Source organism: Notothenia rossii (assembly GCF_949606895.1).
Source record: "Notothenia rossii genome assembly, chromosome: 9".
Taxonomy (NCBI): Eukaryota; Metazoa; Chordata; class Actinopteri; order Perciformes; family Nototheniidae; genus Notothenia; species Notothenia rossii.
Window position 1 is genome coordinate 77,696,321 of NC_136907.1, and position 19,434 is coordinate 77,715,754.

A 19,434-nucleotide genomic window follows, 5' to 3' on the forward strand; every position below is an offset into this window, starting at 1 on the left:
CATACATTGAATTCCTTGACTAACAAGAGAAAGAATCATTCATTTAAATAAATATTTAACAACAAATGGGCTGGTTCTGGTTATTCAGTTAAGCCCGATGAGAGGGGATACAGCTGTGCACATGTCATCATTAACAGACGTCGTTTAAAAGTGACGTTTGAGTGAACGAGGACATCCGAATTAATACCTGAGGACTCCTCTGTCCTTGCGTCACCTCCTCGTGTCTCTCGCTCGCATCTTACGGAGGCGGAGCTAAGATGCAAGGAAGGGACGCGAGGGAGGGAAAGGAGGAGTCGAGGAGGGGTATTGGGATGAGGCGGCTAGAAAGGATCCGTCTTGTGTAAAACTCTCGCGAGAGTTTGGCTGAATGTCACGTGGCTGAATGTTTACGTTTGGCAGGCAGCCTTTCAGTTACGATCGTTAACATCAGTTGGCCACAGCAAATTATGGTGAGAAGCTAAACTATCTATTAATTATGTCAATTACAGGGAGTGTGATTGTTGAAATAGGGTGTTAGCGGTCTTGCTGGTGTTCAAAGAAGAATGACAACACTGTAGATCACCAACACTATGGTTTATTTTTTATTCACAGGCAAGTCAACGTTGTCGCAGTAAAAGTCCCAAGATAGCTCCTGGTGCAATACAATGTTCCCTTTCAGTGTTTTACTATTAAGTCTGATTTTTCTCTATTAATATTGCTGCTGCATTAATGTGTATGATGCATCATGTTACTGCTGTAGATGTGTTTCCGAGCCGCTCCGATTACAACGAGAGTTACAACCATAGGTTACAACGAGAACGTGACGTCATATTTACATATTATATTTACATATTTACGCCATAACCGGAGACTAGCCAGGAGCTCAGCTCATGCGCATGTCAGAAATAAACAAGAGCCTCAGCCTCATCCCAATACCCCTCCTCCTTTTCCTCACTCGCGTCCCTTCCTTGCGTCTTAGCTCCGCCTCCGTAAGATGCGAGCGAGAGACACGAGGAGGTGACGCGAGGACAGAGGAGTCCCCAGGTATATCCTATCCACAATATCTTATTATACATCCATGGTGTATCCTCCCTTTCGTCTCCTCCCGCACCCCTCCTCCCTCACCCCTCCTCGACTCCTGTGTGCATTTCAGCATTTTCAGCACAAATACATTTCGTGTCTCTCGCTCGCATCTTACGGAGGCGGAGCTAAGACGCAAGTCTACAGCGGTGCTGACTTGAGACCAGTCTCTACCTGACCGGAGTCACGCTGTGTGTGTCCGTCAGGAAACACGCTGTTTACAAGTAGTTCCAGCAAACATGATAAATTGCGATGTTAACAACCTCATGATAACCTCATATGTTTTTAACTTAGGATCAAACCTGTGTTTAGTCTAGAAAAAGGTAAATGTGTGAATTTTGTTATAAAGTTGTGTATATTTACAGACCGTTGCAAAAACTAAGAAGCTTATAAACATCAGGTTTAAAACTAAAAGAGCTTTGAAAGATGTTTGGAGTTTTATTTGAGTTATTCATTTAAACTTTTTGTCTAAGAGATGCTGATTTGAAACCGTTGTTACATACAGTTACGGCATTTCCTGTTTCTGCCGGAGAGAGGGGAGGCCGTCCCAAAGCTTGCCGCTGTATTTACTCCCTCCATCTGACAGGAGGGAGCCTCGTTGAGCTGCGAGTGTGGCTACAGATGGAGTTCACTCCGTCACGGAGGGGTAGGGTCGAGGGAATGGTTTGGGATTGGGCCTATATGTTGGCAGTGCTCCCTAGCCTGTAACCCTTGCTGCTGGTCCAGATCAGCCCTAGGTCTGGTGCCGGTAACGCAAATTGAGAAACTAACATGAAGCCACTTCGTGAACAGTGTTTCACTGCAACATTATTTGTGTGGGATGCCTGGTATTGTTCTTTCTCTCTCTGATTCAACTTTTATATTTAACGTTTACTGTTGTTATTCTAAAGAAGATTCAACACTGGAGTGAGTTGAGTAAGGATGTCACATGTCGTGCTTCAAAGAGATATTAGTATGTTTATAGGGTGGCTTTGCTGCTTCAGAAAACAGAAATTAACAAACATAACGAATAAGAATGCTGGTAAACTTTGGGACCAATCAGTAAGTAGTACGTTGGTGACATGAAAAAGCATACCGACTCCATAACTACTCATCATAAATTAAAAAATACCCACCCTAGTACTGAACCTGTTTTGGCAGGAAGAGCTGAGATCCTTTAACAAGAACATGAACAATACAAGTGCATTTTATTGGTTTATTGGAGTGTATACCACATCAAATACATGTATGCAATACGAATTTTGTTTGGGAAAAAAGTGTAAATAACAAGGAACCAGATAAGCCATCATCTAGATCTCTCTAGATTTCATATATGAATGAGAGAACATCAAAAAACATTAATTTGCAGTGAGTTTTATACTTTAAAATAAGAGAAAACAGATCAAAATCATTCTTTGAGAAGTCTTCATCCAAATCACCCTACAGTAGTGCTGTGATCAATGTTTAGGATTTAATCAATTCATTGAAATGTCAGCCTAAACTTATCACACAATGCTAAACAGAAAATACATATATGAAAAAGACAAATCAACTGTTGAAATATTAAAAGCAAAACGTCTCTGTGACATCACAGCAGTGGCTGAGATCCAATATCTATTCTCCGATACATGGGCATAGTGAGGACTTTTTCACTGGGGGATCTCATTCAAAACATAACAACAGAATACAGCATAGCAACTCATAGTTTGCCATTATGGCCCAAAAGTGCCCAGAGGTCTCTCCTCTCCAAAACAAAGTGACCCAGAGAGTAAAGCTGGTTCAGCACTGAATACAGCAGTTTACTTTTACAGTTAATGTTCCCTTGATGGATAAAAGCCAGCGAGGCTACAAGCTAATGCAAAGTTACCTTAGCTTCTCTGCAAACAGTTCTGGAGGTTTAACATTTCATAGTTGATCTGTAAGTCTTCTTACATTGCCAAACATTGGTACAAACCAAGGTGTTAACCTCTGATTGTCGTCCTAGAATCGGACATAAAAAAAAGACCAAGATTTAAAGTGTTTAGTAAAAGTGTGCTGAAAACTGGATTAAAAACTACATTTATTGATGCGCACAAAAGCCGGGGGGGGGGGGGGGGGGGGGGGGGGGGGGGGGGGGTGGATGTGGGGGTCGCTATTGACATGGAGATATATCTTAATAGACTGAACAACATAAGGTTATCATCAAACTGCTTTTTTTTAAAATAGGATTTTTTAAATGACATGAATTAGGGCACCACATTATGCTAATAATAAAAAACACTCAAAGTCAACAGAGATAAGAACTTTAAAAAAATGATTGAGACCCAATCCAGAGGCCTCATGTCTTTCATCCTCGGTATGTTAACAGGCGTCTGCTGTTAGTCTCCACGGATCAACCCTGAAACGTCCAGCAGAGAGAGAAAGAGCGATGTTGTGAAATTAAATATTAATAACAAATACTTATTAACAGTTTTCACTAAACCTACCTGTGCACATCATGCAGCTGCTTGACGTGGTTAATCACTACTGTAATAAAAACACTGTTAGTATATTCAGAAAATAAATCATAATCCAGACAATATGTATATTTTACATTTTGTTTAAATGGAGTTTTACCGAAGAGTTGCAGCATCATCATCTGGGCTTACGGTAGTTCCTATCAGGTAATTGTAGTGTTTGTTTACCTTCCCAAGCTCCTTCCTTACATCTGAAAAAAACATGTTTCAAACAAGTGGATTCATTTAGTACACTAATGGAAATGTATCAACTTTTTAATTACGATCAAATGTAAAGTATTTTTTGTGATTTTGTTTCCTTTACCTGGGATGGACTGGGAGACACCATATGTCTCGAGTGACCGCACGATTGATTTCTGCATCGTGCTCTTCAGTTCCTCCGGGATATCCGACTAAATCAGCATTGAAATATTTATCACTTATCACTGACATTTGTGGACATGTATTTTTGTGTTGCAGTGTTCCTAGTTGAATTTCACTTGAATTAATACAAATCCATTATGTAAATGATGACCAAAAGTCATGGATAAACATTGATATGTGCAGCCCAACATGTTTAAGTGAAGAATTATTTCTGTGTGACGAAATATAAAATGTGACAAACCATCAAGTCTCTCAGCTGTTTCATCATGGCGTCTTTAGCCTGAGCAAACATGACGTCCTTTGAACGACGTACGTGCTTTTCAATAGCGTCCCTCATTTTGTTCAGCGAGCCTTCTTTTTCAAATAGTTTTGCTTCTACATATACATACAAACATGTTGACATAAAAATGTTGCAACATAAAAATGTGTAGAAGTGTATTTATATGTCTGTAATGATCTTCTGTCTTACTGTCATAGCATGGTTTCATTTTCTCTTTGATTGTTTTTGTCAGGCTTCTGTAGATCGTTTTCTTTCGCTCAAGGATGATTTGTTTGAGATTTTTTTTCATCTTTTCTTCCTTGGAGAGAGAACATGAAGCAGATATCATCATATTTTAAAATGAATAAGTTACAAACAAGGCTCATCTTTCCCTTTATTATTTTTTCCAGATTTGACGTGGAAAAGCAGAACATTATTCAAACTGATAGGACGTGTTCACCAGCTGGGGGTGCACTTTGCCCAATATCAGAATATTCTTTTGTAATCTTGAGTGTGTCTTCATGACTTGGGGCAGCGTCAGATTTACAGCTGCAGTTAATTTGTCAAAGCCATCTCCAGTTCATACTGAGCTATTCCAGAACAATGTATATGAATATGTTGACTGATCAAAATGTATTATATTGATCACCCTTCCACTACAGTCTCCCTGGCTTTACAAACATGTTTGATAATGGACTAATGAATAGGATCTTTTACCTCTGTCCTGAGAAATATCAGCTGCAGTTTGACATTTTTGTACTCCTTTTTCATCTTCTTCTCTTCTGTGCCAAGTGAAAACGCATTGATGATCCCGTTGAATGATCCACTGTTTCCTTCATTTCTAAAACATATTAACACAAAGAAATGCTTAAATTCATCAACAAGTTTGTATTTCAATAATGTATTTATATTGTACAACATCATTTGTTCCAATACAGGGTTTTATGTGTTTATTTAGGAATTTCTTACGGGAAGGTCTTCTTAAATTCCTCGTCAATGCTGTCGGTCAAACATGAAGCTAACTTCATGTTGATGTTTATTGATTTCCCATTTTTTGGTTTGTGGATGCCATCCTTCTGAACTACACACTTCAATGTCTTGTGAAATGCACTACCACTTTCGTTCTGAAACAAAACAAATGTGTTAAGAGACATATTCATATTAAGAGCAATCAGTTGTTTTGATTTCATTAAATACTTACAGGATAAATGACCGACTTCAAGAGTTTTTCACATGAACTTTTACATTTTTTAACCCCCTCACTGAGGCATCCTTCAAAAGCCTTACGGATCTCTTCCATGGGTTCCTTGACTTTATGAAGTTCACGACTCAGATCTTTTTGAAGTCCTTTGCACACATTTTTCTTTATGTCAGCCTGAAACCATACACAACACATTCAATATTTAAAGCATTTCAACCATAATTCAACATGGGATTTTTTTTCAAGCCCTTTCAACAACAAGTACAAAACCCTTTAATTACTGTAGCAATGCATCCTCTCTGAAGCAACACAAACTCAGCAAATCCAATACCTTGTTGGCTCCACAGGTTACATGTAAGCAGTCTTTGACTTTACAATTTGTACACAACATTTTAGTGTACCTAGCATACTTCTTTTCTATGAATGTTATTATTTCAATATTAAAGACAATGAACGATGTTGTTCCTTGATCTTACCCCTTCTCTGCTGCTGGCTCCCTGCATCAGAGAGAGAATCCCGCGAGCTCTGGACACATAGTTTAATGTCTCAGAGTGACTGTCATTGAGAGCTTGCAGGATTTCCTTCAGTTTGGGAATTTCTGTAAACAATGTAATATACTTACATTACATTCTTGAATTTACATGTTATACTCAATTAGTATCACGCCATATTTATTGGAGGAGATAAAACCATTTTGTAATCCGGGCTCTCTTATAGAGACTTGAATCACCTGTTTCATCTGGATCAAGATGTGTCTTTCTCAAGAACTCATTGGAGCTCACTGTGAAAACCTTGAAACACTCCTCACTGAATTGTTTCTAAAAAAAAAAATAGGTTTCTGTTTAAAAGCAGGTCTGCACAACATTAGTGTTGGATTATCATGAAACATTACTCACCTTAACCTCTTCTAGTTTGTTGAATTCTGCCCTCACGTCTATCTTGGCTTGCTTGTTTTGTTTCAGTATCTGAGCACGGACATCAGCTTCTGAACTATATGAAAAGATTTGTTTTTAGAGAATTACATAAACTGCATATACCATCCAGGATATCATATCACTACGCATCACGATCTTGCTTTCAATAACCAGTGATCACATGGAGTAGCTTAATCCAGCATCACAAAGTGTTTGTGAAGCAACAACATTAGGACAGAGATAAATGGCGGAGATGTTGAGGAATCAAGACACACATGCAGACATTTTAGAAACACGGATACTGTTATGATGAAGAATAACCTGTTTATCCTGTTTCAAGTGAACATCCCTGAATACGATCAAAACCAGGATACTAATGTGCCTGTTAACGTAATCAATGTTTCCATGGTTCCTCCTCTTGGCCATCTCCGTCTCAAGCGTCAGTGTCAGTGGATGGTACATTTAACTGTGTAATTTTGGCATCTCAAACCACTTACCGATTGCCTGAACGTCCCGTATCAGACTTGGTGCAGATAAAATTAATCTGCCGACACTCGCCACCATTTCCCATGAGGCTGCAGGATTCTTTCAGGATCTCCCAGGGTTCTTTTGCTGAAGCTGCTCGATTTATATCAGTCACAATCCACACAGTAGAACAACTTCCAACAACCTGGAGGGGAATACAGCAAATAATAATGGTTACATTGTCAGTGTAACCTTCCACAATAATCAGCACTGCATGTGGATAAATCACCTTTTTCCACATCGTGTCTCTGCTCTTGTTACGGTCCCCGTTTCCAGGAAGATCCACAACTGTGACGTGCTGGAGAAGAGGATTGTTCGGCACCTTGACAGTCACACACTTCACCAGGGGCCAATACCACTTACATGTAGCATCTTCCTCGTTTGACTTACTTTGTGTGTATTTGACCAATTCTCTGGATAAGTCTTCAGCCTAAAATAAATAATAGAGGCAATGCAAGGCCATTTCTTTTACATGAACAAACTTTAACTTGAAATTGCTTTAAAGGATTGTGTTAAATAATTATTATAGTATAACATTAAAAAAAGAGTCCATTTTAAACTCTATCACTGAAACAACAACATCTGAATTAAATCAAAAAGTAGCAAACCTTACGTTAAAATATTGGCAATAGGGAACAATTATGTTTCACATTTTTAACATGATTTTAAATGTAAAGCTGGTAGTGCCTTAAATTATCTAGGAGGTTCTTGCAAGAAAGTTAGTTAGTTACTGGTAGACACTTTATTTCCTATGATGCATAAAGAAGATATGGTTTTGTAGTTATTGGTATTAGAGGCCAGATAGATCAAGCCCATTTTTCTGATTTCATACCGAATTTACGTCTGCATTTGGTGTCTATCTTGAAACTACACCAACCAAGAGTCTGTTTTATGAAATGATATAAGTTTTAGTCTTACTTACTGTATCACTTGTCAAAGTCTTCCTACCGGAACTGAGAAATTCAGGAATGTCTTCGAAGTATCTTTCATCCATGAGGTTTTCAGGAGAGTTGTTTTTCCAATCTTCTCCATACAGCAGTGACAACTTTTCAACACTGTCTTGATCATCGCCTTTTTCCTTATCACCATGGAAATTATTCAACTCCTCTTTCCAGTCCTAAAAAAACCATTATTAAATGGCATTTTGTGTAGACGGCATATATATTTATTTGCAGCTTCATCATAAAAGTTGAAATAGCTCTAGGTTTAAGCATATTTAGCTCATTTTACCTCTTTTGTAATGAACTCAATTTCTGCCTCGTACTTTTGTTTACGCATGTTAGCCTCCACTTTAATCATCACTAAGGTACATGCTTTGATGTTTCCAGAGGGCAACAGATCCTTCACTCCAATGACGGCATTTATCAGAGAGCTCTTTCCAGCCCCCGTTTTACCAAAGACGCCGACCAGCTCGCTCTTTTCTGTCTCCAAATCTTTGAGGTCATTTCTGTTGTGAAAGAGTTGTAATATGGGTTATTGATAACATTTATAAATGTAACACACGCTAAAAGAGTGTGTCAAAATCAAGAAGAAATCCATCTGCATGTACGAACATCCTATCTAATACTTACTTCAGGAACTTGATGAGCTTGTCGTCTTTGTCAGGTAGTTTAGCAAGGACACATCTCATGGTGTATTTCACATCAGACAGAATCTCTTCTTCTGTAAAAGTAAAAGTAAAGAACTATTCAGCAGGAACCAATAACCAGTATGTCCATTAAGATGTATTCCCAATGAAGCAATCAAAATACCTGAGAGTATCATTTCCATCATGTTTATACTATGGCAGGTATCTTACAGTTTAAGACCATTATAACTTAATAAGACCTGTTATTAAGTTCATTAGCTGAACGATTAAACATTTAACAAATTATACGTATTAACCCTAGTTTCTAATATTTTGGAATTTAATAATAATACCTGTGTATGATCCTTGTATATCATCACGTGGTCGTTTACTGGCTGGTGATTGGCTGGGCTCACCCGGAAGATCCAACTTCCTCTTTCCTGGTTTTTTATTTTTGTTGTAAATAACATATATATTATTATTTATTTTTTTAGATAAAGCTGGTTTATTATTGTTTATGAAATATCAATAAAACTCCATACAAGAAACTTTGTATCTCACCTTTATCATTTGTTTTGCTGGTGGACGGACCCACCTGAGGAAGAACATGAACATTTGACTCTTTGTCCTCAGGCTTGAAAACACATCTTTACAATTCGCAAACACCCACATTTGCATTTCATTTCCCATTCAAAACTCTAAGCAAAATAATATATACTTCAAAAATGGCTATCAAGTGATCACATTCAGCATTCTTTTAACTGAATGAACAGCTCTATGAACAAATGAAACAGTTCACAGTTCTTCACTTAAAGGGGACTCTGTCTCAGGACGCTTCAAATATCAATGCGTGAAGGATTGAGTCAAGTTCAATGATAACAAGCATGGTCAGTTTAAAGTAATCATCACCTGAGCAGAAACAGCTTCCTCCCATTTACATTGTGAATAAAACAAATACTCTTGGTGGCCATGTCAAATGTTGAACAGACAATGACAATATCAAAAGTGAATTAAACTGCATTCAACTAACTTCAACAGAAGAATCAGATGTTTCCGGATCTGTTGTGCTTTGTTCCTCCTAGTTAGAAAAGAAAATAGTCTCAAATCCAGAAAAGCAAGAAAAACTTATATAAAATGAATGATAGCAAAGTCAACAAGATATATTATACTCCTTTGATGATGTACATTTCTTGAGATTAATGAGACCAAATACTGTGTAAAAATGCAGACATTACCTTTAACAACTTGAGTCTCTTTCTGAATTTTGACCGTGGTCCCACTTTTGGGATCAAGTCAGCAATGTCTCGATCTTTCAGACAGTAAAGACTTTCCTGGTCAACTTTGTGATCTGAAAAAAAAATGTAAATTAAGAAATGTCAACCAATTACAAATATCTGTAGATGTATATTTTGCATGGGGTGAAATGTGAGTTCAGCTGTTGAAAATATGTTTTAAAGAGCATTACAGCCCCATAAGGTTGTCTGAACTGAATTCATATAACACAATATTACCAATATCAGAATCAGAAAGGTATTCTGATTCTGATAATGGTAATATTTTAGTTATTTGTTCTTTTCAGTCTTGATTTAAGTGCTGCTGAAAAGATGCTACAGAAAATGAGTTACTCTGAAGGTAATCTTTAATAGCTTCCTCTCTAAGATGTGCAATCTTTATGATTGTTTGATTATGTCAAGGATATGTCAGATAATTACTGATGTTGAGGCAGTTTATGTGTCTTCAAGTAGAGGCTTAGACATTTCAGTGGAAGGTCATATCGACTTTGTATAATATGTTTGCCCAACAAAAAGCATGGGAATACTTTACCTTCACATGTTTGTGTCAATTCGCTGAGACTCCAATTAGTTAATTTTTTTCGAACAAAATTATCCATGATTAAGAATAGCAACTGGAAAATAAACAAATAATTGTTTTAATCAACAAAATAACTACTTGTGAGAGTTTTGATATGTTAATAGAAAAGGAAAGGGTTATTAAAGTGATAATGGCAGCCCTAATTAAGATAATTTAACAAGATAAGCACAAATAACAGAGTACTGCTAGCTGTTTACTTACCTGCTATTTTCACTTCATGTACACCCCAACAGTAAGATGGGCTTTCAAGTTTTCCAGTGGAATGGAATCTATTAAACATAAACATTTTTATTCTGAACAAAAGATCAATTGCTCTCAAACACAAGTACAGCTGACATTAACATTTGAATCATGAACTACTCTATGCCAGAACATTTATTTGCAATTTTCTTTTCGGATAATTGTTTGGTTAAATGTTCAACTAAAAATCTTCCAGGTAGTTCCAGATTCTCAAATGTTAGCTTTCCTGTTTTTTCAGAGTGTTTGCTGTCCAAACAAAGTGATTATAACCGTCTTGAAGGCTACTAAACTTGATTCCACCCAAATAAAACAGTAACATTAATAATACTAATGATATAATATAATTGTATAAAATATTCAAATTCAGGGCCAAATGACATCAGAAATGCTCAATGCGGTTGTTTTCCCCCGAGAAATATGCTCCCCTCTGGGATACTTTTCTGCTAACATGACTAAACATGACATTAAGTTTGTGGTTTCTTGTTTGTTTTCTGTGTTCCAATTTCAATGTATTTAAAGCAGGAACACAGAACATGGTATAAAACATATTCATACCACGTGAAAGAACATACAGCTCCGTTACAAAACAAACAAAAACACGTACGTTGGTTTTGAAACTAATTTAATGTTACTGTGTTTTTCAAGAGCCTGGGACAAAGGTAGCAACCAAACAAGAAGCCCTAACACATTAACATACAACATATTACCATTCATTTCATATAGAACATGATTTACAACATTAACAATGAAACAAAAGAATATGAATCGTTCCAAAGCTTACCCGTAGCGTACAGCCAGTTGATATGAAGCCAAAAGCAGATTAAAGGAGTCTCTCGCTTAGTCTCCCAATAACTGCCCAACCCAACCTGGGAAACGGAACTTAAAGTGTCTTTGTTTCCGCTGATAGGTGCAGAACGTTACTCCTCCCACACTAAATTAATCAAGCGTTATTTATTTATGTAATACTTCTTCTTTTTTTCTATGCAACTTGAACTGCATTTGTGGATTATGGCAAATGTAAACGCTTTGCCATAATCCCATTCCCTTTTAAAGTTGTAATCTAATCATGTGGGTATTTTCATGTCAAGTGTTTGTATAATTCTTACTTTTTAAGGTAGAATCAAGAAGTTTAGAACGTGAAACAACTCTTCAATTCTGAAACATGACACGGGGTCTAAGCATGGTACACTTTGGGACCAATCAGTAAGTAGCACGTTGGTGACATTAAAAAGCATACTGACTCCATTACTGCTCATCATAATTAAAAAAAAGCCGCACCCTAGTACTGAACCTGTTTGTCAGGAAGACCAAAGGGGAAATAATTTGATTATCTAACAATAGAAATGTATGTTATTAAAAATCTAGCACAGATAGATCCTTTAACAAGAACAGGAACAATCCAAGTGAATTGTATTTATTGGAGTGTTTACCACATCAAATACATGCAATAAGAATAGGTGTGGAGAAAAAAAGTAAATAACAAGGAACCAGAAGCCATCACCTAGATCAGGGATGGGCAACTTTGAGGATAGTGAAGGCCAAAAAAAAATGTCCTCACTACCAGAGGGCCAATTCGTGACCATTTACTTCCATCGGCGGGATACTATATCCACAACATTTAAATAGCCAACTTTAGCTACTAATTTAATGAAAATAACTAAATATATATAGGCAATACATGTTTATTGTAGCAAACACCAACACTGAGTTTAACAACGAATATTCATCTTTGTATTGTGTTTCTATGCTTCCCTCACATTCCATACATAAAACCAAGAACATATGCATTTTTCTGAACTTCACCCACAGCTGGATCAGTAAGCTATACTCTTAATGAGATACTTGTGGCCTCTCCTGCTGCTGCACAATAGACTGAATGTCAATATCAACATTTGTACATCCGATTTGCATGAGATGGAACAGTGTCTCATCTGTCAGTCTGTTTCTCTCCCTTGACTTGATGTGCTTCATCATAGAGAAGTTGCTCTCGCAGATGTAAGTGCTGCCAAACATGCTGGCCATTGAGAGCGCAAAATCCCTGAGGAGTGGAAAGCGGGACTCGGGTAGCAGTCTCCAAAAGGAAATTCCCCTCTCCTGGCGCTTTGCTAGAAAGGGGTCTGACTGTAGTTCGCACATTTCAAGCTGCAACTCAGGGGGCTGCTCGATGATTGCAGCCGAGAGGGGGTTAGTGAATAACTCGATGCGTGGCTGCATGGTGTGGAAATCTTGAAAGCGCTTCTTAAACTGCTGCTGCAGTGTTTCTATGTCGGCTCTGTACTTGGGTAATGTTTTCTCACATTCGGGGGCATCTTTGCGCATCTCTTCACATGACGGGAAGTGCGCCAGATTAGGACGGTCGCCTGAAAATCCGTCTTTAAACAGAGTCAGTTTAGTAACAAATGCGTTCATGTGCGCATATAGATCCGACACAGTTTGGCATCTTCCCTGTAACCGCATATTCAGGTGATTAAGATGCAAGGTAATGTCCGCAAGGAAAGCCATGTCGAGAAGAAAATCTGTATTCCTGAGTTTTGCGCAGTACGCACTTGTATCACATTGGATGGTGTCCTCCAAGAACACAGGGATTTCTGCGCGTAGCGCAAAAAACCTCTCCAAGCATTTTCCACGGCTCATCCACCTTATCTCTGTGTGCATCTGTAAATCACCGTACGCGGCGTTCACTTCATCCAAAAAGGCTATAAACTTCCTGTGATTGAGAGACCGGTTCCCTCCTCGAATGAGATTAGTAGTCTTGGTAACTAAATCCATGACATGGCTAAAGTTTATTGATTTGGCACACAGAGCCTCCTGCAATATCAAAACGAAATTTGATTTAGCCTGATTTTTTTTTTACAAAGAATGCCCACATTCAAAACCATTAGAATAGCTAACAATAATGTTACCCACCTGATGTATGATGCAGTGCAGTATTGGACAGTCAACGCCACTCTGGCGGAGGAGGCCGGCGAATCCAGTGCGCTTTCCTTGCATTGCTGGCGCACCATCGGTAACAACAGCTGAGAGCTTGTGAAATCCTCCGTGCGCACTTACAACATTTTCAACAGCGGCGAAAATATCTTGTCCTTTGGTAGTGCCATGCAAAGAAGCCAGTTTCAATAACTCCTCGTGCACTTCAAAGGAACTGTTAATGGCCCGTGTGTAGATGAGAAGCTGGCTCACATCAGTCACATCAGTGCTCTCATCCAACGCTAAGGAAAAGTATGCACAGTCATGCATGACTTGTTTTACCTTTTGTTCGACATGATTTTTTATATCAAATATTCTTCGTGTCACTGTCCGACGGGACAAAGAGACGGTTTCAAAGTTTTTAGCCATGTTGTCATCTCCGAATGCTTTAGCCATCTGGACTGCACAACTCTTCACCATTTCGCCATCAGACAGGGGCTTCTTAGCTTTAGCAAGCTCAAGGGAAACGGCATAAGACGCCGTGAGAGACGATTGCTGTGTAGTCGTGGCTCTGGTAAAAAAGGTCAGCTGCATATTTTCCCTTTTAGGTCAGCAACGATGGCGACTCTGGCAGCTCCTGTGTGCTTTTCATATTTGTCTTTATGGGTGCTGTTGTAGTGGCGACTTAAATTGTAGTCCTTCATTGCCGATTTAGTTTCAAGACACACCAAACACATAGGTTTGCCTTTGAATTCTGTAAACAGATAATCTATTTCCCATTTTGTCTGAAAGAGACGGTTTTCTAGGTTCAGTTTTCTTTTTTGGGCGCTCATGTTTCTTTTCCCGCTAACGGAGGAAAGCCGCGAGGTAAACAGAAGACAATATACACTTGGCTGCAGGCCTCATGAATTTGGGGGGAGCGCCCTCTAGCGGTGAATATTATTAATTACAAGTGGGGTCTGGTTCAAATGATTTGCTTGTTTACAACTGTGAAACCAATATATTTTTGTAAATTGACTCGCGGGCCGCACAAAGTGAGGGCGGTGGCCACATGCGGCCCGCGGGCCGCCAGTTGCCCATCCCTGACCTAGATCTCTCTGAAATGTCTCATAGACTGTAGGAATTAAAAAATAAGACACACCTTTTTTGTTTTTTAAATCCCAAATAGTGTTTTTTTTGATGACCAGAATACATTCTGAATTTAAATCTTCTTGGCTCCAGATATTTCTCTGAAACCTTGACTGAAGCAGCAGGGGAGTAAGATAAGATAAGATAGATCTTTATTGTCTCCCCTAGGAGAAATTTGTCTTGGGCATCGAGATAATAAACATAAAACATTCAGGTCAATCAGTCATAGATAAAGAACAGAGATCACATATCACAAGGCAAAGAAACAAACAAGAAACATACAGGTACAGCACTTTCCCTATTGCACATATCGCTATTGCATTCATACATAATCAAATATTGCACCTTCCCTATTGCAAAGGAAAACTTCTACCTGTTCAATTTATAGTGTGGTAATCTATACCTTCTGTCCGAGGGCAGCAACTCAAACTCTCAATACAGGATGTGTTTGGGGTCGCATGTGATTTTACGGCCTTGCTTTCTCACCATCTCCTCAAATGTCTCCTGAAGAGAGGATGGTGGAGGCATGCCGATTATTTTTTTCAGCCCTTTTTATCAAGCTCTGGAGTTGTGATTTAGATTTAACTGACGAGTTACCAAACCATGTTGTGATGCCATAACGAATGATAGACTCAATTGCTGCCCTGTAGAACATTAACATGATACATGTATCCACTCCATGAACCCTGAGCCTACGCAGAAAATGCAGGCGCTGGCTTATCTTTGAGCATACCTGATCCACCTGATGGGCCCAGCCTAACTGAGCATCAAAATAAATCCCCAAATATTTAAAACGTGAAACCTGCTCAACTCCCTCCCTGTTGTTAAGGACGGGGCTGTGATCACCTACTGACTTGGGGTCAATGATCATTTCCTTTATTTTTTTAACATTTAACACCAGGTTGTGCGCCTCACACCACTTCACGACCTCTTCAATCTCAAGTTTATAAATGGAAATGTCTGAGTCTCTAGTCAGTAGACTAAGTGTGGCTGTGTCATCAGAAAACATTATAATGTGGTTGTGTGTGTGCTGACTCCTACACTCATTTGTGTAGAGTGTGAAGAGAAGAGGAGAGCTAACGCAGCCTTGTGGTGTCCCTGTGCTTATGACCTGTGTTTCAGAGAGGGTCGAGTTTACTTTCACCTGCTGCTGTCTGTCAGTTAGGAAGGAGTGATATGCTGTATGATTACTGCTACTGTCCGGGGGGCATTTCTGGGATTGGTGATGTACTTCCCATTATTGTTTGTTTGTTGCAACAACTCAATAATAATTACTGATCAGCTATATCTGTGTTTGTGTTTGATCGATTCCTCTCTGTTGAATTATTTCCTGTTGTGTGAGTGCTGGATCGCCACAACATTTTGGAGGTCCTACCGAGATTGCCAATGCTGGAGATTGCTGTGTTCCTTCTCTGAGGGTCTCAACTCCCTTGGCCAGGCAGCCCTGAGACGGCTGTGGTAAAATCTCAAGGAATTGAGAAACCAGACTTGAGAATTCCACAGAAGAAATACCGACTCACAGTAAGCAAAACGTATATGAAATGAAATTGACTTTTGAAGTTGTATTGGTTATTTTTCTAAATGTAAGAAAAAAAAGCAGAGGAGTGGATTTAAGGCATAGCTATAGCTGAAATCTGTTTGTTGATTGTTTTGTCTGTTGGTTGTCATTGTTGATTCGTAAAGGTCTTGTTTTATGTTGATAAATGTTTATGCTGGAGAGATCACTGCATCTGACCTCGTAGTCTGCCTGAGAAGCTAAAGGTTTGACTGGGGGGATATGATCTTTGCTAGCCGATATACATGTAATGCTGGAGGAATCACTGTATCTGACCTCGTAGTCGGGAATTCTGCCTGAGAAGATCCTAATGATTGTCTTAAGGTTCAGAGATTCATTTGGCTGAGGGGATATGATTTGCTTCGAGCCAAGTGCACATCCGGTCCGTTCGGTAATTAAGAGATTAATAAGCCCGATCTCCAACACCTACAGAACGACTCATGAGAAGATGTTAACCCTGTAAAGCCCACTGTTGTAATTTTACAACATTACTTTAAGCTACCCTAAAAAAGTCAGTAAATGTTTTTTGTTTTTTTTAAATACGACGTTTACATAGTCAAAAGGTCCTTTTGTTCAGCCTCACAATGCTATTGGGTATTATATGTGTTTATAGGTCCTGCCCTCTGGAGCATACACTCACACAACTTCTGAATCTTCAAACAAGCAACATCTCTTTGTTTTATTGGACTGGATTTCTGAGATTCAAGTAAATAAAATGCCTCAAGTGTTTTTTGTGTGATTATTACAATATCTAGAACATGTACATATGTAGTTATTATGGAATATATTCATGAAATTAGATTTTGAGCAACTTATGTCTTTGTTGTAATATTACAACACTGGGTCGGTGTGGTAGTCAAAATAATATAAGCACCTGTCACAGAGATTACCCTTCTTATATGTTCACATATAGAAATAAAACACTTATATAAATATAATGTCAGCAGCATAACAAGAAAAACAAAATATAAGTTATTATATATACAAAAGTATGTGAGGGATGGAATATTAAATTGAATATAAATGTAAAATGTACATGTGATTTTACGTCCAAGAGAAGCTATGGAGCAGAGTTTTCTGCCAGCCAGAGCTGATTTGTTATTAGTTCAATATGTCAAACTGATTTCCCTGACTACAATCTTTAGTTACATGGTGAAACGTTATGCTGCTTGTACTAATAAGACTTATCATATAAGCCAGACAGGTTTTAATAGGATGTATTCATTATCTTTACTTATGTTGCGGTCTTTTCAGAAGCACCATCTCTATAACGGCGATACAGTCACTACCCATTATTTACATTTCACCGTGACATGGACAAAAATGTAACGTCAGCTTACCTCATGGCACGAATCCAGACTCTCCTTTGGAAAACATTGGCCGGGAAACGATAGAACAAGCACGTTTCATGCGAAGACCTGTGGCTGCAACCCGGAGCAAAGCAACAAACCATTGCGTAGCTAACTAGTAGCGCTAGCTTTAGCTAACGTTAGCCAACGAAACGAACTGCCGAGTAAAATTGGAAAACACTGGTAATTAATTATTCTATAATTTGTAAAACTACGGTGTTAAAAACGACAATTTCAAAAATACAGATTATAATGGTCAGATATAGATATACAGATACTAAAGATAGGCAGGTACTTGCTTTCAAGCAGAACACAGGGGAAAACAAACTTAGCGGGAGTGTTTACGTGTTCGGCGTAATGACGTACAACGGCCTCGACAATTTCTGTAGTCCTATTCAGCCATTCGGTAACAACCATCGTTTTTCAGACACGTAAACTCTTCAAAAATCCTGTCACTGCTGATGTATTTAATGTCGTAGAACAAAACGTCAATTACCTCTTAAATTTGTGTCAACCACAGACCTTATTTCGAGCTATTTTCCAAAACCCTATGGAAAAAATGCATTGCTTTTTGAGGAAGGAACCGGAAGTGCTAAAAATGCTAACTTACTTCCGGGTTTTACGACGCGTCACTGCGGTTCTCAATAGAGAGGCGAAGTCACGCCCATCTACTTCCGGTCCATGGGACCCCGGAAGTGAAAAATTATACATTGAATTCAATGGAGAGAGAAAACGTATCTTTTGATCCCGTTTGAATTGTGCCACGAACTACACATATGATGTTTGTCAATCTTAAACAATCATTTCCAAGTCAAAAAAGTCACATTTTGTCGTAAAACTGTTGAAATATAAGACTATGAAAAATACGCGACTACAAAGACTACAAATCCCAAATCCCATTCTGGGTCGCGCATGTGATGTCACAGGCGATAATGCTCCAAGTGGTTGCGACTCGTAATTAAAGCGAAGAAGAAGATTTCATAACTGATTTATTCCCTCCAATAAATATAAGAGATTGCTCCAATAAATTCACTTTTACAAGATGCCTGTGTGCTTTTGTACCATGTTGTAATCACAAAAGTGATCATACCACTTGCTCGTTCTATCGCTTCCCGTCTTATGAAAGGACCAGGAGTCGCTGGATCAGACATATCAGGTAATATCATAGGTAATATACATGTTGTGCATGGAACATAGTCAAGTTAGCTACCTAGCTAGTAGCGACGAGTAGCGAGCACGTTAGTTAGCATTACATTACTTAGCCTTGTCATTTTTAGTAGCCTTACCATGAAGTTATTATTTTATTACATGAAGTACACCAAAATGTTAAACAGTAAGAGTAGTCATCATGGTAAGTATTTCTTGAAACATTTGAAGAGTAGCCTACTGCGCCCTCCACCGGGTGCTAAGGAAGCAGTTCAGGGAGAGTCGAAGGAAGGCAGGCAGGCAGGGAGCTTTGCATGACATTCTTCTGGACATGTGTCATTGTGATGATAGTGAGAGTAAATCAAGCTGTTTGTTGGAAAGACAGTAGTTGAGTGATTACTGAGAGAAAATTATTAAAATAGATAATTATTCAGTGTTGTTACTTTAAAGTGTTGTTACTGACCTTTTTCTCTTATTGTCTTTACCTCACCTGTAACTGCTGAGACCCTGAGGAACATGCACACTGACCTGCTCTGGCAACCTGATTTCCACTGTACGTAATAGTATTTGGTTATGGTATATTATTTATATACATCAAAGGCACAATGCACCCCCCAGAGAGACACATGTATTGAGTGTGATATTTTGCATAGGTCATGTGAAATAATCTTTACATACTAGAAAACTGTAGGAGCGGCAACTTGTTTTGAAATTGAATTAATATCCGATAATAAAGTTGATCTGTTTTCTTTATTCTTCTCTCTTCCCAGCTCCATCCATCACCGTTCTCTGTTCCTGCAGGTCCTGCTTGCTAATAAATGCTTTATTTTTTTACACAATTACAAATAAAGTCAATGTATTGTATGACATGAAGT

At 38.5% G+C, this 19,434-nt stretch overlaps 2 protein-coding genes and 1 long non-coding RNA gene across 3 annotated transcripts in view; 1 reads left to right on the top strand and 2 right to left on the bottom strand.

Annotated features, from left to right (window-relative positions):
- LOC307020636 (solute carrier organic anion transporter family member 5A1-like) overlaps window positions 1–19,434 on the bottom strand; it is a 64,332-nt gene that overhangs the window by 41,000 nt on the left and 3,898 nt on the right. The gene's annotated exons all lie outside the window — the stretch shown is intronic.
- LOC307018344 (nuclear GTPase SLIP-GC-like) lies at window positions 2,241–11,295 on the bottom strand. Its single transcript, XM_079648560.1, has 23 exons — window positions 11,256–11,295; window positions 10,436–10,503; window positions 9,598–9,710; window positions 9,393–9,440; window positions 8,924–8,957; window positions 8,716–8,802; window positions 8,367–8,457; window positions 8,026–8,242; window positions 7,718–7,912; window positions 7,025–7,225; window positions 6,768–6,940; window positions 6,253–6,346; window positions 6,087–6,174; window positions 5,833–5,954; window positions 5,357–5,530; window positions 5,125–5,279; window positions 4,873–4,996; window positions 4,366–4,474; window positions 4,138–4,271; window positions 3,838–3,925; window positions 3,634–3,724; window positions 3,504–3,543; window positions 2,241–3,415 (listed from the first exon to the last, which is right to left on the bottom strand). Exons 7-22 carry the CDS (start codon window positions 8,423–8,425, stop codon window positions 3,534–3,536), a joined length of 2,034 nt encoding a protein of 677 aa, XP_079504686.1. The 5' UTR covers window positions 8,426–8,457; window positions 8,716–8,802; window positions 8,924–8,957; window positions 9,393–9,440; window positions 9,598–9,710; window positions 10,436–10,503; window positions 11,256–11,295; the 3' UTR covers window positions 2,241–3,415; window positions 3,504–3,533.
- Window positions 18,928–19,432, top strand: LOC307017554. Its single transcript, XR_013802222.1, has 2 exons — window positions 18,928–19,112; window positions 19,330–19,432. It is a non-coding gene; the product is annotated as an uncharacterized lncRNA (long non-coding RNA).

Bases quoted from the DNA above. Each gene is read 5' to 3' on its own strand.
- LOC307018344 (XM_079648560.1), bottom strand. From the start codon at position 8,425: ATGAGATGTGTCCTTGCTAAACTACCTGACAAAGACGACAAGCTCATC. The intron at 7,913-8,025 runs GTAAAATGAGCT...TGGTTTTTTTAG, and splicing joins TTGAGTTCATTACAAAAGAG to GACTGGAAAGAGGAGTTGAA. The intron at 5,280-5,356 runs GTAAGTATTTAA...GTTTTGTTTCAG, and splicing joins TGAAGTCGGTCATTTATCCT to AACGAAAGTGGTAGTGCATT.